The 22,176-nt window shown below is 30.2% G+C and overlaps 1 protein-coding gene across 1 annotated transcript; it reads right to left on the reverse strand.

Annotated features, from left to right (window-relative positions):
* Positions 1–1,122: 1,122 nt before the first annotated feature.
* On the reverse strand, positions 1,123–21,917 carry LOC132732846 (uncharacterized; the record flags this gene model as incomplete). The annotated part of the gene is made up of 10 exons (XM_060719366.1): positions 1,123–1,338; positions 2,175–2,349; positions 13,266–13,465; positions 14,151–14,468; positions 14,605–14,767; positions 15,408–15,536; positions 17,207–17,370; positions 18,093–18,184; positions 20,951–21,057; positions 21,849–21,917. Coding segments are annotated over 10 exons (1,633 nt in total), but the record flags the coding sequence as incomplete, so codon positions are not given.
* Between the last annotated feature and the right edge of the window lie 259 nt (positions 21,918–22,176).

Below are 22,176 nucleotides of genomic sequence, written 5' to 3' on the forward strand. Positions count from 1 at the left end.
ATGTGTTAATACATCCCTGAAATATTACATTGAGTTAAAACTTTCCTTTCTTATGTCATTTTGCCAAATGTCTGATTATGTTAGAACATACTTTTTTCTTTCCTCTTGTAAGCAAATAGGCAATGTTAGAAAAGTAAACCTTCATTTGTTATTTAAAATATACGTAAAATTCGTATTTGCAAAGAATACAGAAATTTCGAATTTTTAGATAATATACAGACTTTTGTTATAAAAATTCCGTATAGATGTAAAAAACGGACTTCGTACATCAAAGTCGTCCGTTTATGTGCGAAGTGAATTTCGTGCCCTTTCCGTATATCCATATATATTTTTCGCAGTGTAAATCGCCAATAAAAATATCCCAAAATCAGCCTAGACTATATTGTCAAGAAATGACTCTGACTAGGCATAATTAAGACGTTTGCACACTGCACAATAAATCTTTCGAATTCAATCCTTTTTACTTGTAAAATTTAAGTTGATACGTATTATCATTTTGTTTTGTACATTGCAGATGTGTTCTTTCTAAAAAATGACTTTTTAATATGAGTGGGCAACACAGTCGACTGAAAAAATGCACTATATGGTAATAAAAAAAGAAATTGCGATTAATTATACTCTTAGCTATTGGTTCCCTGTTCAAATTTGGTTCCCGACATAAGAATGAGGACTGGGTAATTGACATGTAATTCATCAGGTTAATAAAAATATAAAAGTATAAAAGAATATAGTATTCAAATAAAGCTGTATCAGTTAAATTAAACGTTTAATTCAATTCTTAAAAGCTCAATGACATATTAAACATCAGAAAAGCTATTTTATATGAGAATCTGTAAACATTGCAATTTGTTTACAAAAAAAATAACCAAAGCAAGAATAAAATTTTCCCCATTGCTGAATTGACAAAATCATTTCTACGTGAACGTGGCGGGTATTGAAAGTGCCCAGTCAAATAAATATCCGACACGTATGATTGTCAGGTGGTCATCATTTAAGTAAACAGTATCATTGCATTACAATATATACCTCAAGAAATCTGTCAAATTACATTATATAAGCTCGAGTTTATTTTTTCTAGAAATAAAAATTATCAGAAGTTGTTAAACATTTGAATATACTTACCTTCAAAATTTGTACAAGTTGGTTCAATAGATATGAAAGTAAGATCAATGCCTTGATGTTCCCCGGCTTGAATTGTGAACTCTTCTTCACAATTCTGACACAGATTCAAAGCCGAAAGAGACGTAAGGATCATGGTTGGCTCAGTGCAAATTTCTTTTCGTCTTTTAGTTCTTCTAGATTCGTTAAGTGAATCGATTGAAAGACAGGCTGGGGTTTCTTGAAGGAAATATTTATGCTATGTAGTCTTAATGAAAAAAATAATTATTAAACATGTTCACACTATGACATTGGCCTGATAAACTTTGTATAATTTTATGTATTATAATAGAACAAACCACGAATTAGTTAGAAGTGTATCTTAAACGCAATGGGTTCTAAGAAAGGTTACAGCTATTAATAGATTAAACACAATAAAATTGGTCAATATGTAATATTCGTAAGGTTTTCCTTTCCGTACAAGATGTAAAAATATTTTGAAAAATAACATTTTTCATGATATCTAAGATAAACATTTTATGATTTCAGGACTTAAAAACGGTCAAACCCGTCATATTTCATTTGAAAGATACACAAATAGGACACACACATAATAGTTCGAAAAGGCGTTACACACATCAATTATTTATGAACACCTTTTTCTTATAGAAGCAAACATATGGTGTTCAATTGCGTTTATAACGGCTTAATGAAGCCATGCTTTGCCCAAAACGCATTCAATAAGATGTAGCAAATCAAACAAACTAAACACAATTTACAAAAGGTGTAGAAATGACGATTTTTAAGCATCTATGCTAACTCTAGAAATGCAAGATGGAACTTGAAAAGGCCAAATCGGTAGCATGCCTCACATTTTACACCTTATTTCTAGATTTAAAAATATGCCATAAGACTTGTAGTATTTTGTATTGTATAAACAAAATAAAAAAAAAATATAAAAAATGAACCTTGCAAAAAGTGTTATAAGTTATCAAAACTGCAAGGTTGTCATGTTTAATATCAATCAAAATGAAATTGAAATATTTACTGTTGTATACCATAATATTTGTGTATACCTTCAGCAGTAATGATTGCCCGGAATTTTATTACTGGCTGCAATACTGTTTTCAGAATGGTTGTTAAAAACAGCAAGCTTGTGTTAGTTTCTATTACGAATATTTCGTCGTTGAAATCGTCATCAATGATAAATTGTTTGTTGTCTATGTGCGATGTTTTAACAACGAGTGCACACTGCAAGAATATACAATGTCATATAAAAATAAACATTCTGAAACAAAGTGAGCTATAAAGTATCTGTTGGAACTTCAGAAAATATTCAGATATGGTAAACATTTTTGACGAAATTGAAGATGAAAAAACGTGTCAATGTTTTTAATTTCAAAGGTAATCATGGTAAGATATGGTAACGGATAAAAGTTTAATCTTATGAAGGCTAAAAATAAAAACATAGAATATCATTTGAAATAAAAAACGAAGTGAAATTTTATTTAGAAATTATAAGAAATTAGTTATACTATATTTCACATGTATTACATATAAACACATGCTCTTCCGTCCGTATAGATTATTGCTCTTCATCTCTGAATTCGTCAATCAACAGTTTATAATTGAACCTCTTGACTATTTGAGGCAATATTTCCTTCTCCTTTGAACAAAGAAACTCGTAACAGCAGGATATTATAGACTTGAATAGTTAAGTATGCAACGAAAAAAAAAAAAAAAAAAAAAAAAAAAAAAAAACAACAAATAAACACAAAATAACTCCGATAATTAAATTTGAAAAAGCCTTTTCAATTTTGGGTCATTTTTTCACTATTATAATAATTATTATAGAAAAACGGAGCTAGCTAATGATTTAAAATTTTTGCACAAAAGTTATTGGTATAGATTTAAATCAAATGGAGTAATAATCTCAAAAAATTATGTCCAGTCCCGTCACGTCAAAAAATCTCAGTGGAGTCCCTTTAACATAGTCCTAAAAATGTGAGCATATTATTATGTTGATTTATTTTCTTATAGTGAAAGGTTTAAACATAAATGATTCATTGCAGGTAAAACATCTTGTGTGACATGACAAACATATGAATCAGAGCTGCTGAAATAAAATCTGGTTTTGGAGAAAGAAATGGTCTTTTGAATAAAATGACAAATTGATGAATACAGAGTTAGGCAACCTTAGAATGAGTAAGAAAAAAAAAAAAAAAAAAAAAAAACAAAAAAAAAAAAAAAAAAGTATATTTTTTAAGACAAAAAAATGCTATGATAAGAAAAAATATATTATTCAAAGCTTGAGCTTTTAGATACATTACAGTAATATAAATCCGTGTTATTATGTAAAGTTTCATTGTTTTTTTACTCATTTATTAACATAAATGTTAATAAAAACTGTTTAATTAATATATTTTTTAGATATGTGTTAAATATAGATCAAGACAATATTTGTAACTTGTATAGTTGGTATACACACACACATATACTTATAAGGTTTCTTTTCAATTTTTGCTCCAGAATGTAGTGATGAAAAGCGGGCAACACTCACCGAGCTGAAATTCAATAGTAGGAAATAGATCATTTGGCAAATGATCAAGACATGGTGGAATTAAAGAACTCCAGAAAAATAAACAATTGAAGAAGTTCATATATATCGGGACTCTTGGACAATTGACAATTGACATTATTAGCTCCTGTAAATTTACAACATACTGTTTAACTCTATTCAACATGATAATGTGAAAAAAAGTCAGCTATTCTTTTAAAGTTTTACTCAACTCGTAACAACTGGAGTATGTATCAATGTGTAAAATCTAAAATACAGTTACTAAATATACCAGAGATAACAGCCTGTCACTTTCTACACAAATTTTAAGTCTACAGGATGTAAAATACCAACGGAACAAGTAAGAAAAATACCATTGAGCTTATTTATCTAAACAAAAAATAGTATGTATATAGCAAGGTTGTATTGCCAGTTACATGACTTAAGTATTTTTGTTAAAACATTTTCATATTGACTGATCTTTATAGGAAACATGTAAAGATCTAAATCTTTATGTGTGTTAGCAAGGAAAAATCAAAAGTTAAAAATACATGGTTTTTAAACATTGAAGTATGTATGTGTAAATATATCATGTATATGAATGTTTAATTTTGCTGTTGTAATAAAAATGAATAAATATGTGTCCTGTTATATGTTAAGAAAAGCAAACCAATATGCTGTAAGAAATACAAAAGCTTATTATGAATGATGGTAAAAATCGGCTGTCAGTCGGTACCCGATATCGGCATCTTCGAGCCGGGTTGCACATCCGATGTCGAGCCGACTTCGGATGCCGATATCGGGCCGACATTGAAGATGATATCGGGCGACATCGGTGCTATATGTAATGTTTGCTGGGAATGTTTATCGCAAAAGATACAGGCAAACAAAAGAAAGCTGTAAATGACCTACGTACGTAAAATCATGAACTAAAACCAACTTATGAAAAAAGATTTACAAATGTCAACTTCATTCAACCCTATAATTAAACTATCTGTACTTCAAATTAAACAAAATATTTGAAAGCACTAGAGTAATTTGAGTTATTTAAAGAATATTATTATGTTTTCCAGAGATCACATTCATTCAGTACAAATATGACAGTTTGATTCATCAACAAATACAATGGAAATAATTTTATTTATCCATATGTTAGCAAAATAACCATAACAGTGTTCAAATTCATCATCACGCACAACCTACTCCAAACCCATGGCTATGAAAAACAAATAAAACTATAACAAATACAAGTATCAAAAACATATAAACCTACTAAGAGGCGTCCTTAATACCTCCTTAGTAGCATAACCTGCAAGACAGTTCAGTATCAGCTTGCAAGAATGAGTCGTTCGTGTAAAACTGTGTGTCTCAGGCAAAAATCTTAAGCGCATAAATCATTTAATAAGTCTGCCATGTAAACATTAAAATACAGTAAAACAGTTGTAAAGCAACTTAACAACTGTAGCACGAATAAATACAATAGAACTATCCCATTTACAGGCTTCTTTATAACCTTCTCCAGCAAATCATTTTTAAAGGAAAGACATAATGACAGTCATCAAATTTTAACAGAAACACGAACAATTTGACGATTTTAATAATAAAGATTTCAACTCAAATGCAAACTAAAGATTTCAATGATTATGATTAAAACAGATCTAAGATCCACTTGACATTGAGAAATTCTAAAACTTAATTGAGTTCTTCAAATCCCTGAAACATGTTGGCTATAAATATACACTTTCCTTCTTCAAGTGTAGAAGAAACCACATTTGAATTGTGTGCTTGTAGAAAACAAAAGAAAGAGACTTCGCCTCGCTTGGGCAACGGTTACTATTTTTTTACTTTTTCTTAAAGCAAACAAATAAACGTTTGAACATTTTTTTTTTCAAAAAATTAAGAATTTGTTTCGGTCCCTTTTCCGTTTTTCCTTTTTAATAGTTTGTCTAGTCTCACTTGTTGTTTTGTCCGAGTATGAATATTTTCCATAAATAAATATAATCCAAATTCAATCATTTCAAGATCAATGTCTTTTCAAGGTCAATATCATATCTAAGTAATTTAACATTTCTGATAAGTCACAAGTGTTGTTTAGTCTTCTTATGAATCAAATGAGTATATAAATAACAAAATTATGACTTAACCAAAATTCAATAAATTGACATTGACAATCATGGTCATTTTAAGCTCAAGGTCATGGTCAGGTCAACCTTTCAAAATGTCTTTTCCGACAGTTTGTTTGTCCAAGTATGAAAATAATCCATTGACTAATTACCAAATAACACCTGATTGAAGCAATTTTCAAAGGCAAATAATTCATTTCACCATCGAAATCAATGTCATACATGAGTCAATGTCAATTTGAGTCTGTTTATCAAACATGACAAACATGACGGTCCTGACCTACATAATGTTGTGTTTTAATGAGTTAATTCATTCCTTAACAACAGAGTTATAGCCTGTTACTAGAAATAACAAGAGTTTTGTGACAATTCTTGTTTCGTCCTTGTATAAATCAAGCATAAATAATAACATTATGACAAGTTAATCAACATTTACTCATTTGACCTGACAGTCAGGGTCATTTAAAGGTCAAGGTCAGTTCAACATTTCAGAAGGTCTTGTCCAAAATGTTGTTTTGTCAAAGTATTAATGCCAAACATTTATTTTTTTTCCAAGTTTCAGTCAATTATCGATAATAAATATGAAACCTTTAATGTCAATTTAAAAACGTCAAGGTCAATTTTAGTTTAACAGAATTGTAGACTTATCCAACAGACTTCTATAATAATTCATTTATATGAAGTTAATCAATTTTTAATGACTAAGTATTAGCTAGTTACAGCTAAAACTAAATTAAAATCAATAAATTTTATTCAAGGCAAGGCCATTAATGATTGAAGGTCATGGTCTGTCTGATTAACTTAAAGGCTTATCCTAATTGATAATCATGTTGGAATGTGATGAAATCAAATTAAGAAATATGAGCAATTCATAGGCTTGGCAATATATACCCAAATGCAAATTTGTTTAACATCGAGGATAACCATTTATAACATTACTATATTTGTTCAAAACATGTTTTATTTCAATAATTAATAATCAGATCTTTATTGATACATGCCAAAGAGCTATGATCTTGTCATATGAATACTAAGTGACAATTATATATGTCACAGCTTTCCAATGTGGAGTACGGACTCTAGACATGCCACCAGTTATGCCCTTAGAAAGCTAATTTTGAAGCAGATTGGTGATTATTTATTTCCATGCAAATGTCAAGGATTATATATACTGACTGAAAACAACAAGCAAAACATTATTCACGTCCAAAGGTTTGATAAATAACCTAAAAAAACATATTTTATGACTCATTTACAGCTTATTGTTATTTAGTAAATTTAAATATCTTAATGATATACTATGCACATCCTATATAATATTTATATAACAAAAAGACATTTATTGAAATCTTTGAAATTCTTATTAAATATGTCTAATTTGAATAAAAAATGAACAAAAAGTGTTTTTGGAAGCTACGTTTCCTATTACAGGACAGGTAAATAAAGTATTTTCTAAAAAAAACTGTCAGTTGATTTTTTAACGACACTATATTTTCATATTCTGACCACCTACGTATATAGTGAAGTGTTTTATACGTGGCATATCTACTTTGTGTGAAGTCAAAACATGTTTATTTTAAATTCACACAGAGACTTTGTAGCAAATAGCAATAGTTTCCATCTTCAAATTTGAGCATTAAGCTCCTTATTTATTATATTCTTAACAGGAAAAAAATTAAACAAAAAAAAAACCAATCCCCCACCCCAAAAAAAAAAAAAATTAAAAACAAATATATGTATATATAAAGTAATATATTTTTGTTAATAAAGGAAGGTAAATATATATAAAAAATTAAAAAATTAACGTTTGATAACAAATGAACATTTTTAATCAAAAGATTTTTGAAAATAAAGGAAGGTTAATATATATAAGGAGGAAACATATTAATAAATTCAAACATTGTAATCTCCCTTTGTATATATACACTAAAATAGGGATTTTGAAGTGTGATCTTGACATTCACATGCAGTTATAGAATCTGCGCTCTGCAAATCATCTCCTTATATGAATATTTCTGCCAAATTGATTTGATTTCTTACTATCGGTTTAAAAGAAACAAAGCGGACACAAGATTTAGAATTTGATACAAAATAAAAAATGTGACCTTGATTTTGACCTTTAGAAAAATCAAAGCTGCGCTCTGCACATCGTCTCATTATGGTAATCATTTATGCCGAGTTGTTTCAATTTCTTGCCACTGGTTCAAAAAAAACGACAAGACAAGAAAACTTGCTTGCAAACGGACAGACGGACAACCAGGTGCATTACGATACATGCCGGAATTCTTGTCTTGAGACGTATAAAAGTTATAGCCACTTATACCAAAAAAAAAAAAACCAGCAAAATAAAACAAAATTTAGACATTTGACATTGACGATCAAGGTCATTTATGAATGAAGATAAGGATTAGTCTAATTAACTTAAAGGTCTCGTCCGGCGAAGTGAATAGACAATAACCAATCAGTTATTTCCAATGTACAAGTTTGGGGATGGCACCGGCAACGCCGACATGACTATTTAATACCTCAGAGTCTGTATCGTGTTGTTTGTTTCTTGTTGTTTTTTTTGTGTTTTTTGTGTTTTTTTTTGTTGTTGTTTTTTTTTAAAAAAAGCTGATAAGCTGATAAGCATAAAAAGCTTTTTGAAAGGCTTAAAACTTTGAAAAATAAAAACAGACGTTTAGGTTAAATTTTGACCTTTCATTTTGAAAATTCCTAGCAGAGTGAATTTTAACCAGAAAGTATTTATTTCATTGGAACATAATCCTAGCAACTGATGTATACTTTCATACCACCTAAATAGATGCAGATACTAGACACAGTTTTAAATGAATGACCGAGAAATTGAGAATGAAATTGAACAATCTCAGTAGATGCGGGTAACAACATGAGTCTAGATACATACAAAATAATATAAATGATTCTCATAGATGCATATGCTGAAATATAAGACAATTTTAAATATGAAGTTGGTGTCTTTAGCTAGACGAAATAAACAAAACAATATTGACACAACAAAATCATGTTGTAACACCTCGCAATTTTCAAATTTAAACCTTTTTGTTAACCTCAAAAATATCCTTTATTGTGTTGATTTTGTCGATACCAACGAGCCAACCAATCAAAGATGCGAGTTTCCATACTAGACAGATGAATAGCTCTTATTTCACATTAAGCTACGGCAGGAAAAAAAATATTTCTCTCAAACCGTGTTGCAAAATTGAAAATCTAACATTGCCTGGATTTTACAATAAAACACAACAAAACAAAACAGACAATTACTTTCATACATTTGAATAAGTAGACCAAAGTCTTAAAGTAAGAATAATGCATAGAAACTTTAGACCTGCTATTGAAAAAAAAAATCTTTCAAATATTTCTAGGAAAATTTGAATGAAAATATTTTCATTTAAACAAAACAAATTGTAAGATAAACTTCCGTTGAAAAAAGTTTTTATAAATCAAGATATAAACTCAAGCAACAAAAGTATATATTTTTAGTTGAAGAAAATCATTGAAATGGGGAAGATAATTATTCATTTTTTATTCTGCTAATAAAATGATAAAAGCCTCCTTAGCCGTACACGAAAAGTCACAAAATTTGATTTACAAGAGATTCTGAGTGTTGCGTCTTGTATAAATAACCATATTTAAAGCAAAGCATTATCTCTACTACACTCAGATGCACTTTAACCCAAAACTTACTTTTTCGGTATAATTGAATATTTGTGGACGGATTTTGTTCATCTTTGGACTTAACACTATTCAAAATATCATATCTATTTCTTACAATTCTATTTACAATTCATTGATAAAAATGTAGAGACATAACAATAACAAAACAAATATGCTACTGAAAAAAGTAAAATCACAAAATGACTGTAAATATCTAATTAGCGTTACAAAATGAAAAGTCTCTGATTCACACTTAACATGTGTGCTAATCAGTTCTAATACTAAGTGTGTCCTCCCATGGCTATAACAACGTATAAACACCTGTCACATGGAATTGACGTAGTTTCTCATGAAAGCTTGGGGAACGTTTCTCCTTTACCGAAAACGGGCTACCTCGAGTTCCAGTAACTCATGCGTCCAAAGTCACCAGAGTGTCAGCTGAATTGAACAGGCGTATGAGAAAGGGATCAGAAGCCCCTCGTTATAGGCTGTAACTCGAGCAAGCCGTTGATTAGGAAAAGATAACTGTGAGACAGAGGTGTTAACGATATTATTGCCAACTGGAGTATTAAAAGTGTTAGAACTGGTCAACATACAGATTTAGGGGGATTTAGAGACTCTTCATTTTGTTAGGAATTTTACAGTCATTCTGTAATTTTTCATTTTACAGTAGTCTATTTGTTTTGTTATTTTTTTCTATTTTCGTATCAATGAATTGTAAATATAATTCAAAGTAGTAAATATGAGAGGTTGAAATTTGTATTGTACACTATCTGTCCACAAACAACCTATTTATACTTTAAACTGTAAGTGTCGGGTTGTAAGTGCCTCTGAATGTATACATTTTGACGTAGCCTCCATAGTCCTAGATTTTGTGTTGAATAGTACACTAAAGAAAGTCATTACTTCTGAAGCTGGTCCACATTTATCAACTGGTTCATTATAACAACAATCTTTAAAGACACAATCTAAATAATTCTATGCAAAATGAGTAATAAGGTTTACTTCTGCCCCTCCTAAATCATCAAGATAATTGAGTAAATTAAACAACAATTTGAAACTTAATAAAAATCTATTGCATTTGTAACTCTTTGACATATCTATGAGACTAACTTACGCCCGTACTTAAAACAATACCAAAAAAATGTTTTTTCAACAAAATGGTGCATATTTTAATTGCTTATTATACTAAGTGAACAAAATCCTGAATTCGAGGAAAATCTATATCAACAAGTTCATCCAAATAAAAATCGTAAGCAAAAGTAATCATTCACTGCGTGACCTTCGGGCATACTCAAATCTAGAATTATCCTTCTTACATCAGTATCTTTTTATGAAACAGAATATTGACTTTGAAGTAAAAGGATTTTTTCAATACAAAAAAAGCACTTTTATTACAAAACATCTATCAATCTCATTTGGATAATCATAAGCTCCAGAATGATTGTTATATTTCCAAAAATATAGGTGAACAGAATGAAAACCTTTACAACAATACCAATATGAAAACCATATTTTTTCAAAAAATCACAAGTTATGAAAGCCTTTTCATCTGAACCTAACATGCGTCTCAAAACATCAGTTTTTTCATTAGCCTGTACCCCAAAATGATTATTATATTCCAAAAATCAAGGCAAACAGAATGAAAACCGTTACAACAATACCAATAGGAAAACCATTTTTCAAAAGATCACAAGCTATCAAATCCAAATAATATAAACCTTAAATGCATCACAAAACATCAGTTTTATCATTAGCCTGTATTCTGCAACCTTTATAATTTTAAAGACAGTATTGACATACCTTTTCATGATAAACTTCATACAAAATAGACATTACATTTTTTTGAAGTTACAAATGTTACATTAAACTGAATGCCTACAAACAACATGTTCAATACATGAATAATCAAAAGCATTAACATACTATTTTTTATTTTGTTCTAATGATCCACAATATTTTCATCAATGTTAACATTCCTTTTTTATCATCATAAAGTGAAGTGAGGAATACGGAAAAGAGCCTGGACCCTCATGACTATAATACACCATGTTGCACAGATATGCTGTGATAATCAAGCACTGTCCTTGATAAAAAATACAAGGAGATTATGTTGATATTTATTTCTAAAAATGACTGCAGAAACAAATTATTTTGATTTCAGTTTCTGATCTGCTCTTTTCAGCTTTAGATTATTTGCCAAAACATTATTCCTTTTTTGATAACATGACAAGATAAATACTGCTGTTTCAACATATTTATATGAATATCCCAATTTTAGATGACCTACTTCAATCTCCAGTAACGCAGCTGCTGTAAACACTAAATAACCACAAAGTCAAAGGAAGAAGAATTATACATTAATTTAATTTCTTTATTATTTAAGTCTAGACGAACAATAAGAAGCATGAAGGGGTGGGGGCGAAATAATTTCCAATTTCTCCGCAACATATATAGAGGATATTGAATGAGTGTAAGTTCAATACTGAATTTATTGCACGAGTTGAATAAAAATATAGTATGTGAGCATCTGGCGAGCTTAATATTATTTTATTCAACTTGTGCAATTAATTCAGTAATGAACTTACACGAATTTAATATTCTATGTATCACATACCATAAATAAAGACCGTTTAAGGTGAAATAGGAGTCATATTTCATTGACGCGACTATAGTATAACGCTAACATTTAGCGCGTCTTTACACTATGTTTGTAATACTACGCTAATGACGTCACGTCAAAATATATGTACGGCCGTACAATACTATATTTACGGAGTCGCAAAATCGGCACGGGTGTGTGATAAAAACCATATTCTAATTTGCCAAATGTAACTGAACCAGTAAGGTATCATACTCAGAAACGTCTGAAGAACACGAACCATCAGACACCTTTTTAAAAACATTTTTGGTACATTTATCAAGTATTCGTTACCATAGGAGTCTGCATCAGACTAGGACAAGTATTTTAACCAATTTTGATAAATTGTGTAATAGACGTCAACTTCATTCAACCTTATAAATGAGTTATTTTCGGTTCGAAATAAACATAATAAATCAATAAAATTGACCAGTCTTAAGCATTTCAGTTATATATTACAACACACGAAATGTCAAATCATTGACTTTAAAACAGAAACGTGTTAGTGTTTCCTTTTTGCACTAAATTTAAGGTTTTAGTTAAAGTGATTATATATTACGTGAAAATCCGAGATGATGCCTAAGGAGAGCTGTAGCGCTCTTACGTGCCTAAGATTAATTGAAATAAAAAAATCAATAACAAATTTATGTCTAAGGCTAACATGTGTGAGAATATTTATAATTAAGTTGGCGCCGCCATATTAAAAATCTTAGACTGTTTTTTAGCAATATTAGATTTTAGAAGCTTTTGAAGGAATCATTTAAAAAAGGCGACTGCTGATAGAAAACGCAACGGTCGTCTGTCCTAAATAAAAACTCAAGTATGATACAGTAAAAATATATGATAACTTTTGATAAGAACTGAGGAAAAGATTATTAGCATTAAAAGTTACTTATTAATATTCAGTTTGATAAAAATCATTAAATAACGTAAAAAATACCTCTGATTTGAGATTAACAAAAAGGCTGACGAGATATTTGGAAACACTAAAATACTTTGATGATAGGCTGAACACCATTTATTCATTCGTGTCTTATTAACTGTATAGAATAGCTACATGTACTCATCTATAACAAAGTCTAGGGATCTTGCTTTTTAATAAAAAACTTGCTTGCGAGGGCTTACTGTGTCAAAGATAGCACCTTATTTTGTATAATAAATGCATGCATACCACTGATAAAGAGACGTTTGTGAAAACCAATTTGGCAAATTGATTTGGTTTGAAGTTAACAATCCACTGTAGATCACTGTCCAAAATTGTCTTGAAGGGGTAACTTAAGGACGTTATAATGGAGTCTTTATCTACGTATTGTACGTGCCCAAAGAAAAATCCATCTTTGCGTTTAGCTCTCGGGAACGGCATCATAATTCCTGTGTATAATATAAAACGCATAGCCTAAATACAAGCTTATATAGAGGCTTATATATCTGATTGATAGGATTATTTCTCATGACTTGCATAATAAAGACAATCTTCAGACAAGTTTAGCAAAGCATAAATGTCCAATGTATTACATTAAATGGAGAACATAAATTTTAGTATTTGTCTTTATAACCTATAATGGAAAGAAGCCGGAATCAAGCAATCGAAGGAAAAGTAAAATTTGTAAAATTTGACCGCAACTTGAGCAAAATTCTTAAATTGTGAACTATTTTAATCCGGACCTCATACAGTATATTCTGATCAATCCATATACCCAAAAGGTATGTTTTTAAATAAAACGTAGATTACACTTTTACAAAACTTACTTCAATAATGGGAAGACGTTGCTGGGATACATTTATTTAAATTTTATTTTCAACTTTTTCATTTATAAGGCTTATGTTGAAATCATTAACAAAGATCTATTATATGCTAAATTCAATTCTGATACCACTGCAGCTACAAGTATAATACAGTTCTGATAATTATAACACTAATACTTCATGCTGATTTATCTAGGTCACATCTGCAGCTTACAAGAAGCTAGGCTCTATTTAATAATTATACCTCAAAAGCGTATGAAAAAAATACATGTACTGTTGAAAAAAAACTTTATTACGAAATGTTACATACCAATGTTCTGTAGTTTGGTATAACAATGTCCATCATCTGTTATCCTCTTACTTTTCCATAATCCAAAAGGACTATACATGTAGTGATAACAAAGTCCGACTGGTTCGATTGATCTATTTGGTCCGTGGTGTTCGTTATCCTCTTCTATAATTTTGTTAGACACATTTCTAAAACTTGCAACACTACAATTTTTCTGAATACTACAAAGTTCGATACATCTGGTAAGATTTGTATTCAAGACAGTTGAATCTCCAGATAAAAATTCATATTCGACAGGTAGCATTTCAGATGATTCGGTGCTGTTGATGTCAGTTATACCTGATGAATGAGAGATAATATATATCATAACAAATATATTAATAATAAAAGAATTTCTTTACTCGCACTTTGTTACAATCTATCAAATTCAATGGTTAATACGAAACAAACATACATTCCTTAATTGTTAACTTACGTGTCAGTTTACAGCCAAACAACTTGAAATTTAAACATCTTGATTTGCTTGTTGGCTTTTCAAATGAATGTTTGAACTTTGCGTATCTTCCATTGATTGGTCTCGGCAGAATGAACACTTGATTTCTTTTCCAAAAGCTTTCAGGTGGGAATATTCTAAATTCCTGAAATAATGAATCACCAATACACGTGTTTCTACATTAATTTTGTTTCATTCTTCGAGTTAATGCAACGTATCAACGTCCTTTTTTGACAACGGCTTGGTTTTAATAATGCAATATTTCTGATTTATTAAGTTTAAAACCAGTCTAAAAATAAAAATACCAAGATAAACCATCAGAACTGCAATAAGAATTTCTTAAACTTTATAAGTAGGGCTAAAATATAAGGTTAAAGGGTGTATGTGTGTTGTAATGTACACATGTATTACATCCAAACAAAAGAACAAAGGACACAATCGCTTGAATTGAAGTAACCTTACTATTGTTATCTAACAATGCAACTGTCAAGCATTTGATATAACATTACATACTACATTATACAGCCAATAAGTGGCAAGTTTAATTTTCGCAGTAAGTACTATTTCTGCATATTCTGATCTAATTATTGGAATTTTTCGTAGATTTTAAGTGCTATTTTCTATGTGTAAAATACTTCCTTAGTACACTTGACACTAAGTTTCTTTAAAAAAAACATTTTTTAGTTTCATGAAAGTTACTATGGATCGGGAGGCATGCTGCTTTAAAATGTATACTTATGTTTTGTTGTTTTGTTTTTTAGATATATTTATACAAACGAGTATACCATGTATTTGTATGCCTGTAATGTATCCTTATTGTTGCCGAAATAAAAACTGAAAGTGGTCCACATGTCACAGTCTTTCGATACGTAAACACCAACTCCTTCTATTGTTGTAACATCAACTAAATCCACCTAAATTGATAAAGATTATTTGTACTAAAATTGTTGAAATGTATCTGAATTATCTTTAATATACAAATAAGGTATGTGAACAATACGTATTTATTCAGTTTTTTTAAGTCGCAGAAGAATGGTGCAAATACATCAGAAAAATACCAATTGTTCAAACACATTACCTCGTGCTTACACACTTTAGACAACTGAGCCAAAGAAGCGATCACCTTGATTGTACTTCGAGCTATAAAGAGTGTGCATTCAACCGTAACAATGTTTAGTTATTGTCTTACGTTTGTAAAAAGTACTGCGATGAACTAGTTTAAAATGTTTCAAGTTTGTTTAAATAGTTGTGACGTGTTTTAAAATCTCATACACGCTCATTATGAATTAGAATCACTAAAATTATAAAGTTAGAAATTTTAACATCTGCCCAGATCGTAATTTTTTCTAAAAAACAGATATTTGCGATATTTTACCAATCGTCACCTTATTATCAAAACCGGAAAGAGATTTTATTATATAGATAACATATTTATAACAATTTCTTCCTACATGAAGTTTCCCTACATGTTATAAGCTAGAAAATATTTATCATCCTTAAACTTTACAGAAAGACTAGTTTCACAAATACAATAAGTTGTAAATAGTAAAATAAAACCTATTAAATTCATAGAGATTACAAATTGCCAAAATAGAGAATAACAGATCCCTGAAGAAAGTCTAACAAAACAAAATTGAAAATGTTGCAGTCTCGGTTTGATTGAGCCTGTTCATGGACGGTACTGGAAAGTGCAAATTACCGTCCACGCCCCCTAGCACCGGCTTTAGCAGAATTCAACATTTAACACAACAATGGTGAAATTTTGAATTTATAAACATCCTACGGCGGTTATCATGGAACCTTCAATGTGACACAGTAGTGTCATTCCATGAAAAGCGGCGTATGGTCCCCAAGTAAAAGAATTGCCCTAAACGAGAAAACAATGGGCAGAACTAAATAAAATGGAATTTTGAAAGGGGATCTGAGGTTACGAAGCCTGCATATCACAGATAAGACGTCAAAAGACAAATTCAAAAAGCAGGCAATATATCCTCAGGGTGATTATACAATATTCAAGTAGGAATACTGGAAGCACCGAAGTTGAAAATGGCCAAATAGAAGAAACTAAAAGAACCACATAACATGTAATCACAACAATAATGTCGTGCTGAACGATCTTCAAGGATCGAAAATATAACATCATTGATTAAATGTACTATTTACTATTTAAAGCCTCCACACGGCACCAATAACACGGATGTGACACTAAAATAGAGATAAACAGAATCCCTGAAGAAAGTCCAACACAACAAAATTGAAAATGTTGCAGGCTCTGGATCTGGATTACTATTATTCATATGCATATACTTAAAAGTAAGAGTTCTAGTATATATAGATAAGATATTGACAAAAATATAATGACTTTTAATTTTACTTACATGTGTGGAGAACTGATAAGAAATAGATTTTTTCTAGTCAAATAAAGCTGCGGGAAGAATGGTTTCTCAATGCTTCCGAATTTAAAATAATAAAACGTGTTAATACTTACATACAATAAAATACTCTATTCCCGGTTAAAGTATTGATCAATGTATTATCGTTTTTCTTTTATGAGAGAATTCATCTTTACATGAATTATACAAACCAAAATCCAAGGTGTCAGATCTGTAGCATCATGAATCCAACCAGTAAAAATAGTGTTTGTATTTGTAGATATTTGTTCTGTGGTTCCAGAAGAAACAATGATCTGAGTGTTTGGTACCTGTTTGTCGTCTATTTCAATGCTTTCAAAACATGGCTCACCATTTTCTACAGACAAAGCATCAGAAGTCTTACACAAACAAATACAAATTCAAACATATCGTAAAAAGGTTTGCAACCGGTAAAATAAATGATTTGTACTGTATTATTAATGAAAGATCTTTGAAAATCGAGTATTGATTGCAAAGTAAAATTCAAGTGACATATTCAGATTCCATAATAACGCCAGTGTTCCATATTATACTAGAAGTAAACAGTATTATTTGACGTTTCTAAGTCTTAGAATACCATATTGCCAAAAGGCTTTTTAGTCAGTAATTGAAAGACGTAATTGAAAACAAATAACTCATCGGCGGCGTTGCCACACCAGACTGGCAATGTAAGAAATGCTGACTGCACGGGTCGAACCTCGCAAGTGGCAAGCCGTTGTGTCTGTTAGCAAGAAACTTAACACTCATTGTTAAGTACTGGTTGGTTCCAGGAACTGATTCCAGATTGTTTCAATACGGTAATAGCTTCCAAAAACAAATCGATCTAACATAGACTGAATTTCGTAAAACTAAAATAAACTTAATAATAGTTTATTCCCATATAAGAATATTCAAATATTAAAAATAATATCATCAAGTCAGCAGCTTTATGGATATTTTGCTATTTTTTTAATTAACATGTTAAATACTAATTTCTATCGAATTTGTAGAAGTTATAATTGGTGAATCATTAACTATTCTTCAGAGTTTATACTTTTAAGCTTCATGGAGTTTACTTACGTGCTTCTATACTCGATATGTACACCTGAAATGACATGTTTCCTGTTATGTCTGCCTTCAATCCAAATGTAAAAAAGCGACCTCGTGTTCTCCTGCAATTTAATAGTTCAATTTACATTTACGTTCAATATCCATAGAATACAAAGACAAAATAGAAGAAAATAGTTAAAAAGCGTCTTTTATATATATTAAGAGAGATTACGATCCCTTATTCAAAGATAAACGAACAATACACCTTGTCAGGTTAATCAAAATAGTTAAAAAGTTTATTTTAAAGATATTTAAAGGGACCTTACCATCTCTTATTCAAAGATATGTAAACAATAGACAATTTGTTGACTCTTACATCCGTTCATACCTAGGTTACAATTGCTTCATATATATTGCGAGACTGCTCTGTGGTTTTAATATATGGCGCTGTGGTTTTAAAAGTTGATGATGTCATTTTGGTTAATGGGGCTGTCATTTTGATAGATGTCATATCTTAAGTATCTCTGATAACATGCCAACACACTACTATGGAAAATATGCCATCTTCCTTCATCAAGTATATGAACACTTTGATTGATTTCACAAGGAAAAGCATCGCACAATGAAGTTTTTATACAGCAGCAATTAGGCTTGCGACGAAAAACATGCGTATGAAACTTGTCTTTTTGAACTTTGATTTCTCAAATATCACTTGGCGGAAACCACAATTTCAACATGACTCCTGACTTTCTCCTTTACCACAAAGAAAATGTTACAAGTGTAAAGCTGCCAAATAGAATAGATTGCGGATTGCATGTTAATGGGGCTGTTCTTTTATACCAATAGGATGGTTAGACGGAGCCGTGATTTCCGTTTTTATAATGACGCCAAAACAACACCAAACATACAATTACGCGACAGGTTTTATCCATATCAGCTGAATTAAATGATATTAGAAAAATCCATGGCAATTCACAAGCTGAGAATTGACGTCAGTCTTAGTACACAGCTCATTCATAGCGGTGTCATAATGACGTATTTTCAAGTGACATGGGTGGAGAATTAATATAAATTTATCGGTCACCGTAATAAAAATCAAAACAATCAGGTATGATACGTATGTTTGAATTGTTGAAAAAAGTACAGCACAATTCGAATATCGGCAGGGGAAATAATATCCGCTTAAAATATTGTAAATTATATTTTTTATTTTGTGTTGCTCTTATCAAAATAATATCGTCTGACCGGTCAACACCGAATTGTTGTTTTGATGCCTACAGCCTTCGTGGTAAATTCATACGCATCAAAACTCCAAATCACTGATAAAAATAGTGTTTCTTAGATGAAACACTTGGTACTATTATAGTCATAATATCAAATACATCATTAATTACACTATGGTAATCATGTATGCTGTATTCATTACTGTAATACAGTAGATATATCAGTGACACAACATTGGCATTTTCCACACTTTTGCCCGGGACCTAATTCGTTTTAACGGAATATTAATTCGTAATTACGAAATATAAATTCATTTTTACGAAATATTTTTTCGTTTCGACGAAACCTTAATTCGTAATTACGAAATATTACTTTGTCTTAAAAAAAATATTAATTCTTTTTTAAATTTACAAAATTATAATTCGTTTTTACGAAACATTAATTGTTTATTACGAGACATTTATTTGTTTAACGAAATCTTATTGAAAGTCATAGGTAAGAATGAGCATATTCAATACATCTTCTAACATGAGAATCAAAATTACCATCGAATTTAAGGATTATAACCCTAATGGTTCTTACACAATTATACTTGTATTTATGTGAAAATGGTTTTTGAATGAGAAGTCGTTCTCAATCAAAGATATTGACTGTTTTTCCTTCTTTCAAATACATATTCCCAACAGCTGCCAAAAACTTTATTATAAAAACATTTCGTCTTTTTTGACACATGTCTTTTAGAAAGGAAACAGGCTTTATTATTACTTTCTTTTATCATACACAATAGTAAAACTGGCCTCCAGATTTTCACGAAGAATGTATTTACATTTAAATTTTTTAGTTTAATCTTTATTTAACTTAGTGTGTTTGCGGTTGCTTAATAAAATCTTAAGTCATTTTTATTGGTTGATATATATTTTGTTTATTGGTTAATATATATTTTGTAACTTATGCTTTGTTTTGGTTGTGTTATATGAGTTTATGTGGAAATGAGTATTGCATCCGTTTATTTTGTTTTTCCTCGCTATTTTTAAGGGTGTTCGTATTTGCAAAGTTTGTGTACATGAAATTGAAATGGTATATTCCAGTTTTTTTAAATTAACTATTTACGTCTGTCAAGTATATTTCTTTTCTGCATTTTTAGCGCCATATACTGGCGATTTTACGTGCTGTGGTTTTATTTGTCCTATGTTTATAGTGAATTCCAGGTTTAACATTTAAATTGAATTGAATGTTTTTAGACCAAAAGATAATTGAAGAATTGGTCGTACGAATAATATATTGATAATGTCGTTACTACGCAGTCTATTTATATGTAGATGTGAATAATTGTTTTGATTATTTAGTAATCAGGTGATGTATGTTTATGTCACGTGTACCCTTCCAGGTTATATTGCAAGTGCTTTTGGCGACATGATGTAAAAGAACTATTGATTGATTGTCCTAGTTACATTTTTTGAACTGTTAAAGAGTATCATCATATCGTAAGATCACGCTATGTTTAAATGAACCAAATGAAATCGTTTTAAAATTTGCCTGTAAGTCTTAAAACTGTTAGTTAAATATCTAATGTTCATATATGAAAAAGATAAAACGTGCCTATGATGTATAAAAACATGTAATGAATGGTATCATTTTTATCAATAAAGTAATATAGAATTTACCGTAGATATACTTTTCCAGGAAGAGTGGTAGTTTCTGTGTTACAAACCGAAGAGTCCTCAAAATGCCCAGGTACATCATTTACGAAACACATGAAAGAGGTATTTCCCTGAAGGAAATCATTCCTGTTTCATATCTGATTGAATAAGACTTTTTAAACATCATGCAATTAACAGACTTATAAATGCTTAATTCTTTAAGGTACTATAAATTTAAAAACATTGATCTTTAATTCATTTTACAAATTGATTTTTTCTTCTTTCCTTGCTTTAATCTTCTGCACACGACTTGTTTCACTGTTATTTCATTTAACATTTCACCGGATGTCAGAACAAGTGTGAGAAATCTTAATATCAAAATGAAACTGTTGTTTTTATTATTATTGTTTAAAACTACGTTTTACGGTTCTATACAACAGAACAACATAAATGGTCTTTATAAATAAGGGCAAATCACACAGTTTCCACACAATATATATAAAGAAAAGTCCTTAAACCTATTTAATTTTTTTACCATTCACTAACTTCAACATAGGATTAGATACACAATTCTTAAAAATATCATAATATAAACATGCATGTGAAAATTCCAAGAGCACGTGCATGTTATACCTCTTTATTTTTTTATATCTGATGTTGTGTTTGCTTATTATCTCGTGAGCGTCGTCTGATCTGCTAACGTCATTTAATTTGACCACATTCACACGTAAACAAAAATGTGATTTGCGCAGCGAACGATTACACAATTTTGTGCGAATCTCTGTTGACGAAATCGACCATACAGAGAAATTTAGAAATGCATCGCCAGCACTTTTTTATAAGTGGCATGATCATAAACAAGACAGTGGTTAAACACATATTTGGGAAATCGGATTGCATTTATTTTAGAGAAAAATCTTACGATCTGCTGATGGAGTGAATTAAAGCTGATCACAGCCTCAAACTTTGTGATATTTTCGTCATCAACAGCCTTTTTTCATTCACATAATTCATATAGACACACTCAACATAACACGCGCAGAACATGCCTCGTATGTTGTTTTTATTTTAAAAACAGATAAATAAACAAGTGAAGATAACTTTATTGTTTTAATACTTTCGGAGGTCATCTTACTTTATGAAGTTATCGAACAGTACGACACAAAGGTCAATGTCCCCGATGCTAAACGTAAATTTTTAATACGTTTAAAATCAACCATTATTGATTGACTGGTGTGTTACTTATTCAG

This window comes from Ruditapes philippinarum, unplaced genomic scaffold, assembly GCF_026571515.1.
Source record: "Ruditapes philippinarum isolate M1 unplaced genomic scaffold, ASM2657151v2 ctg10591_1_1_1_1, whole genome shotgun sequence".
NCBI lineage: Eukaryota > Metazoa > Mollusca > Bivalvia > Venerida > Veneridae > Ruditapes > Ruditapes philippinarum.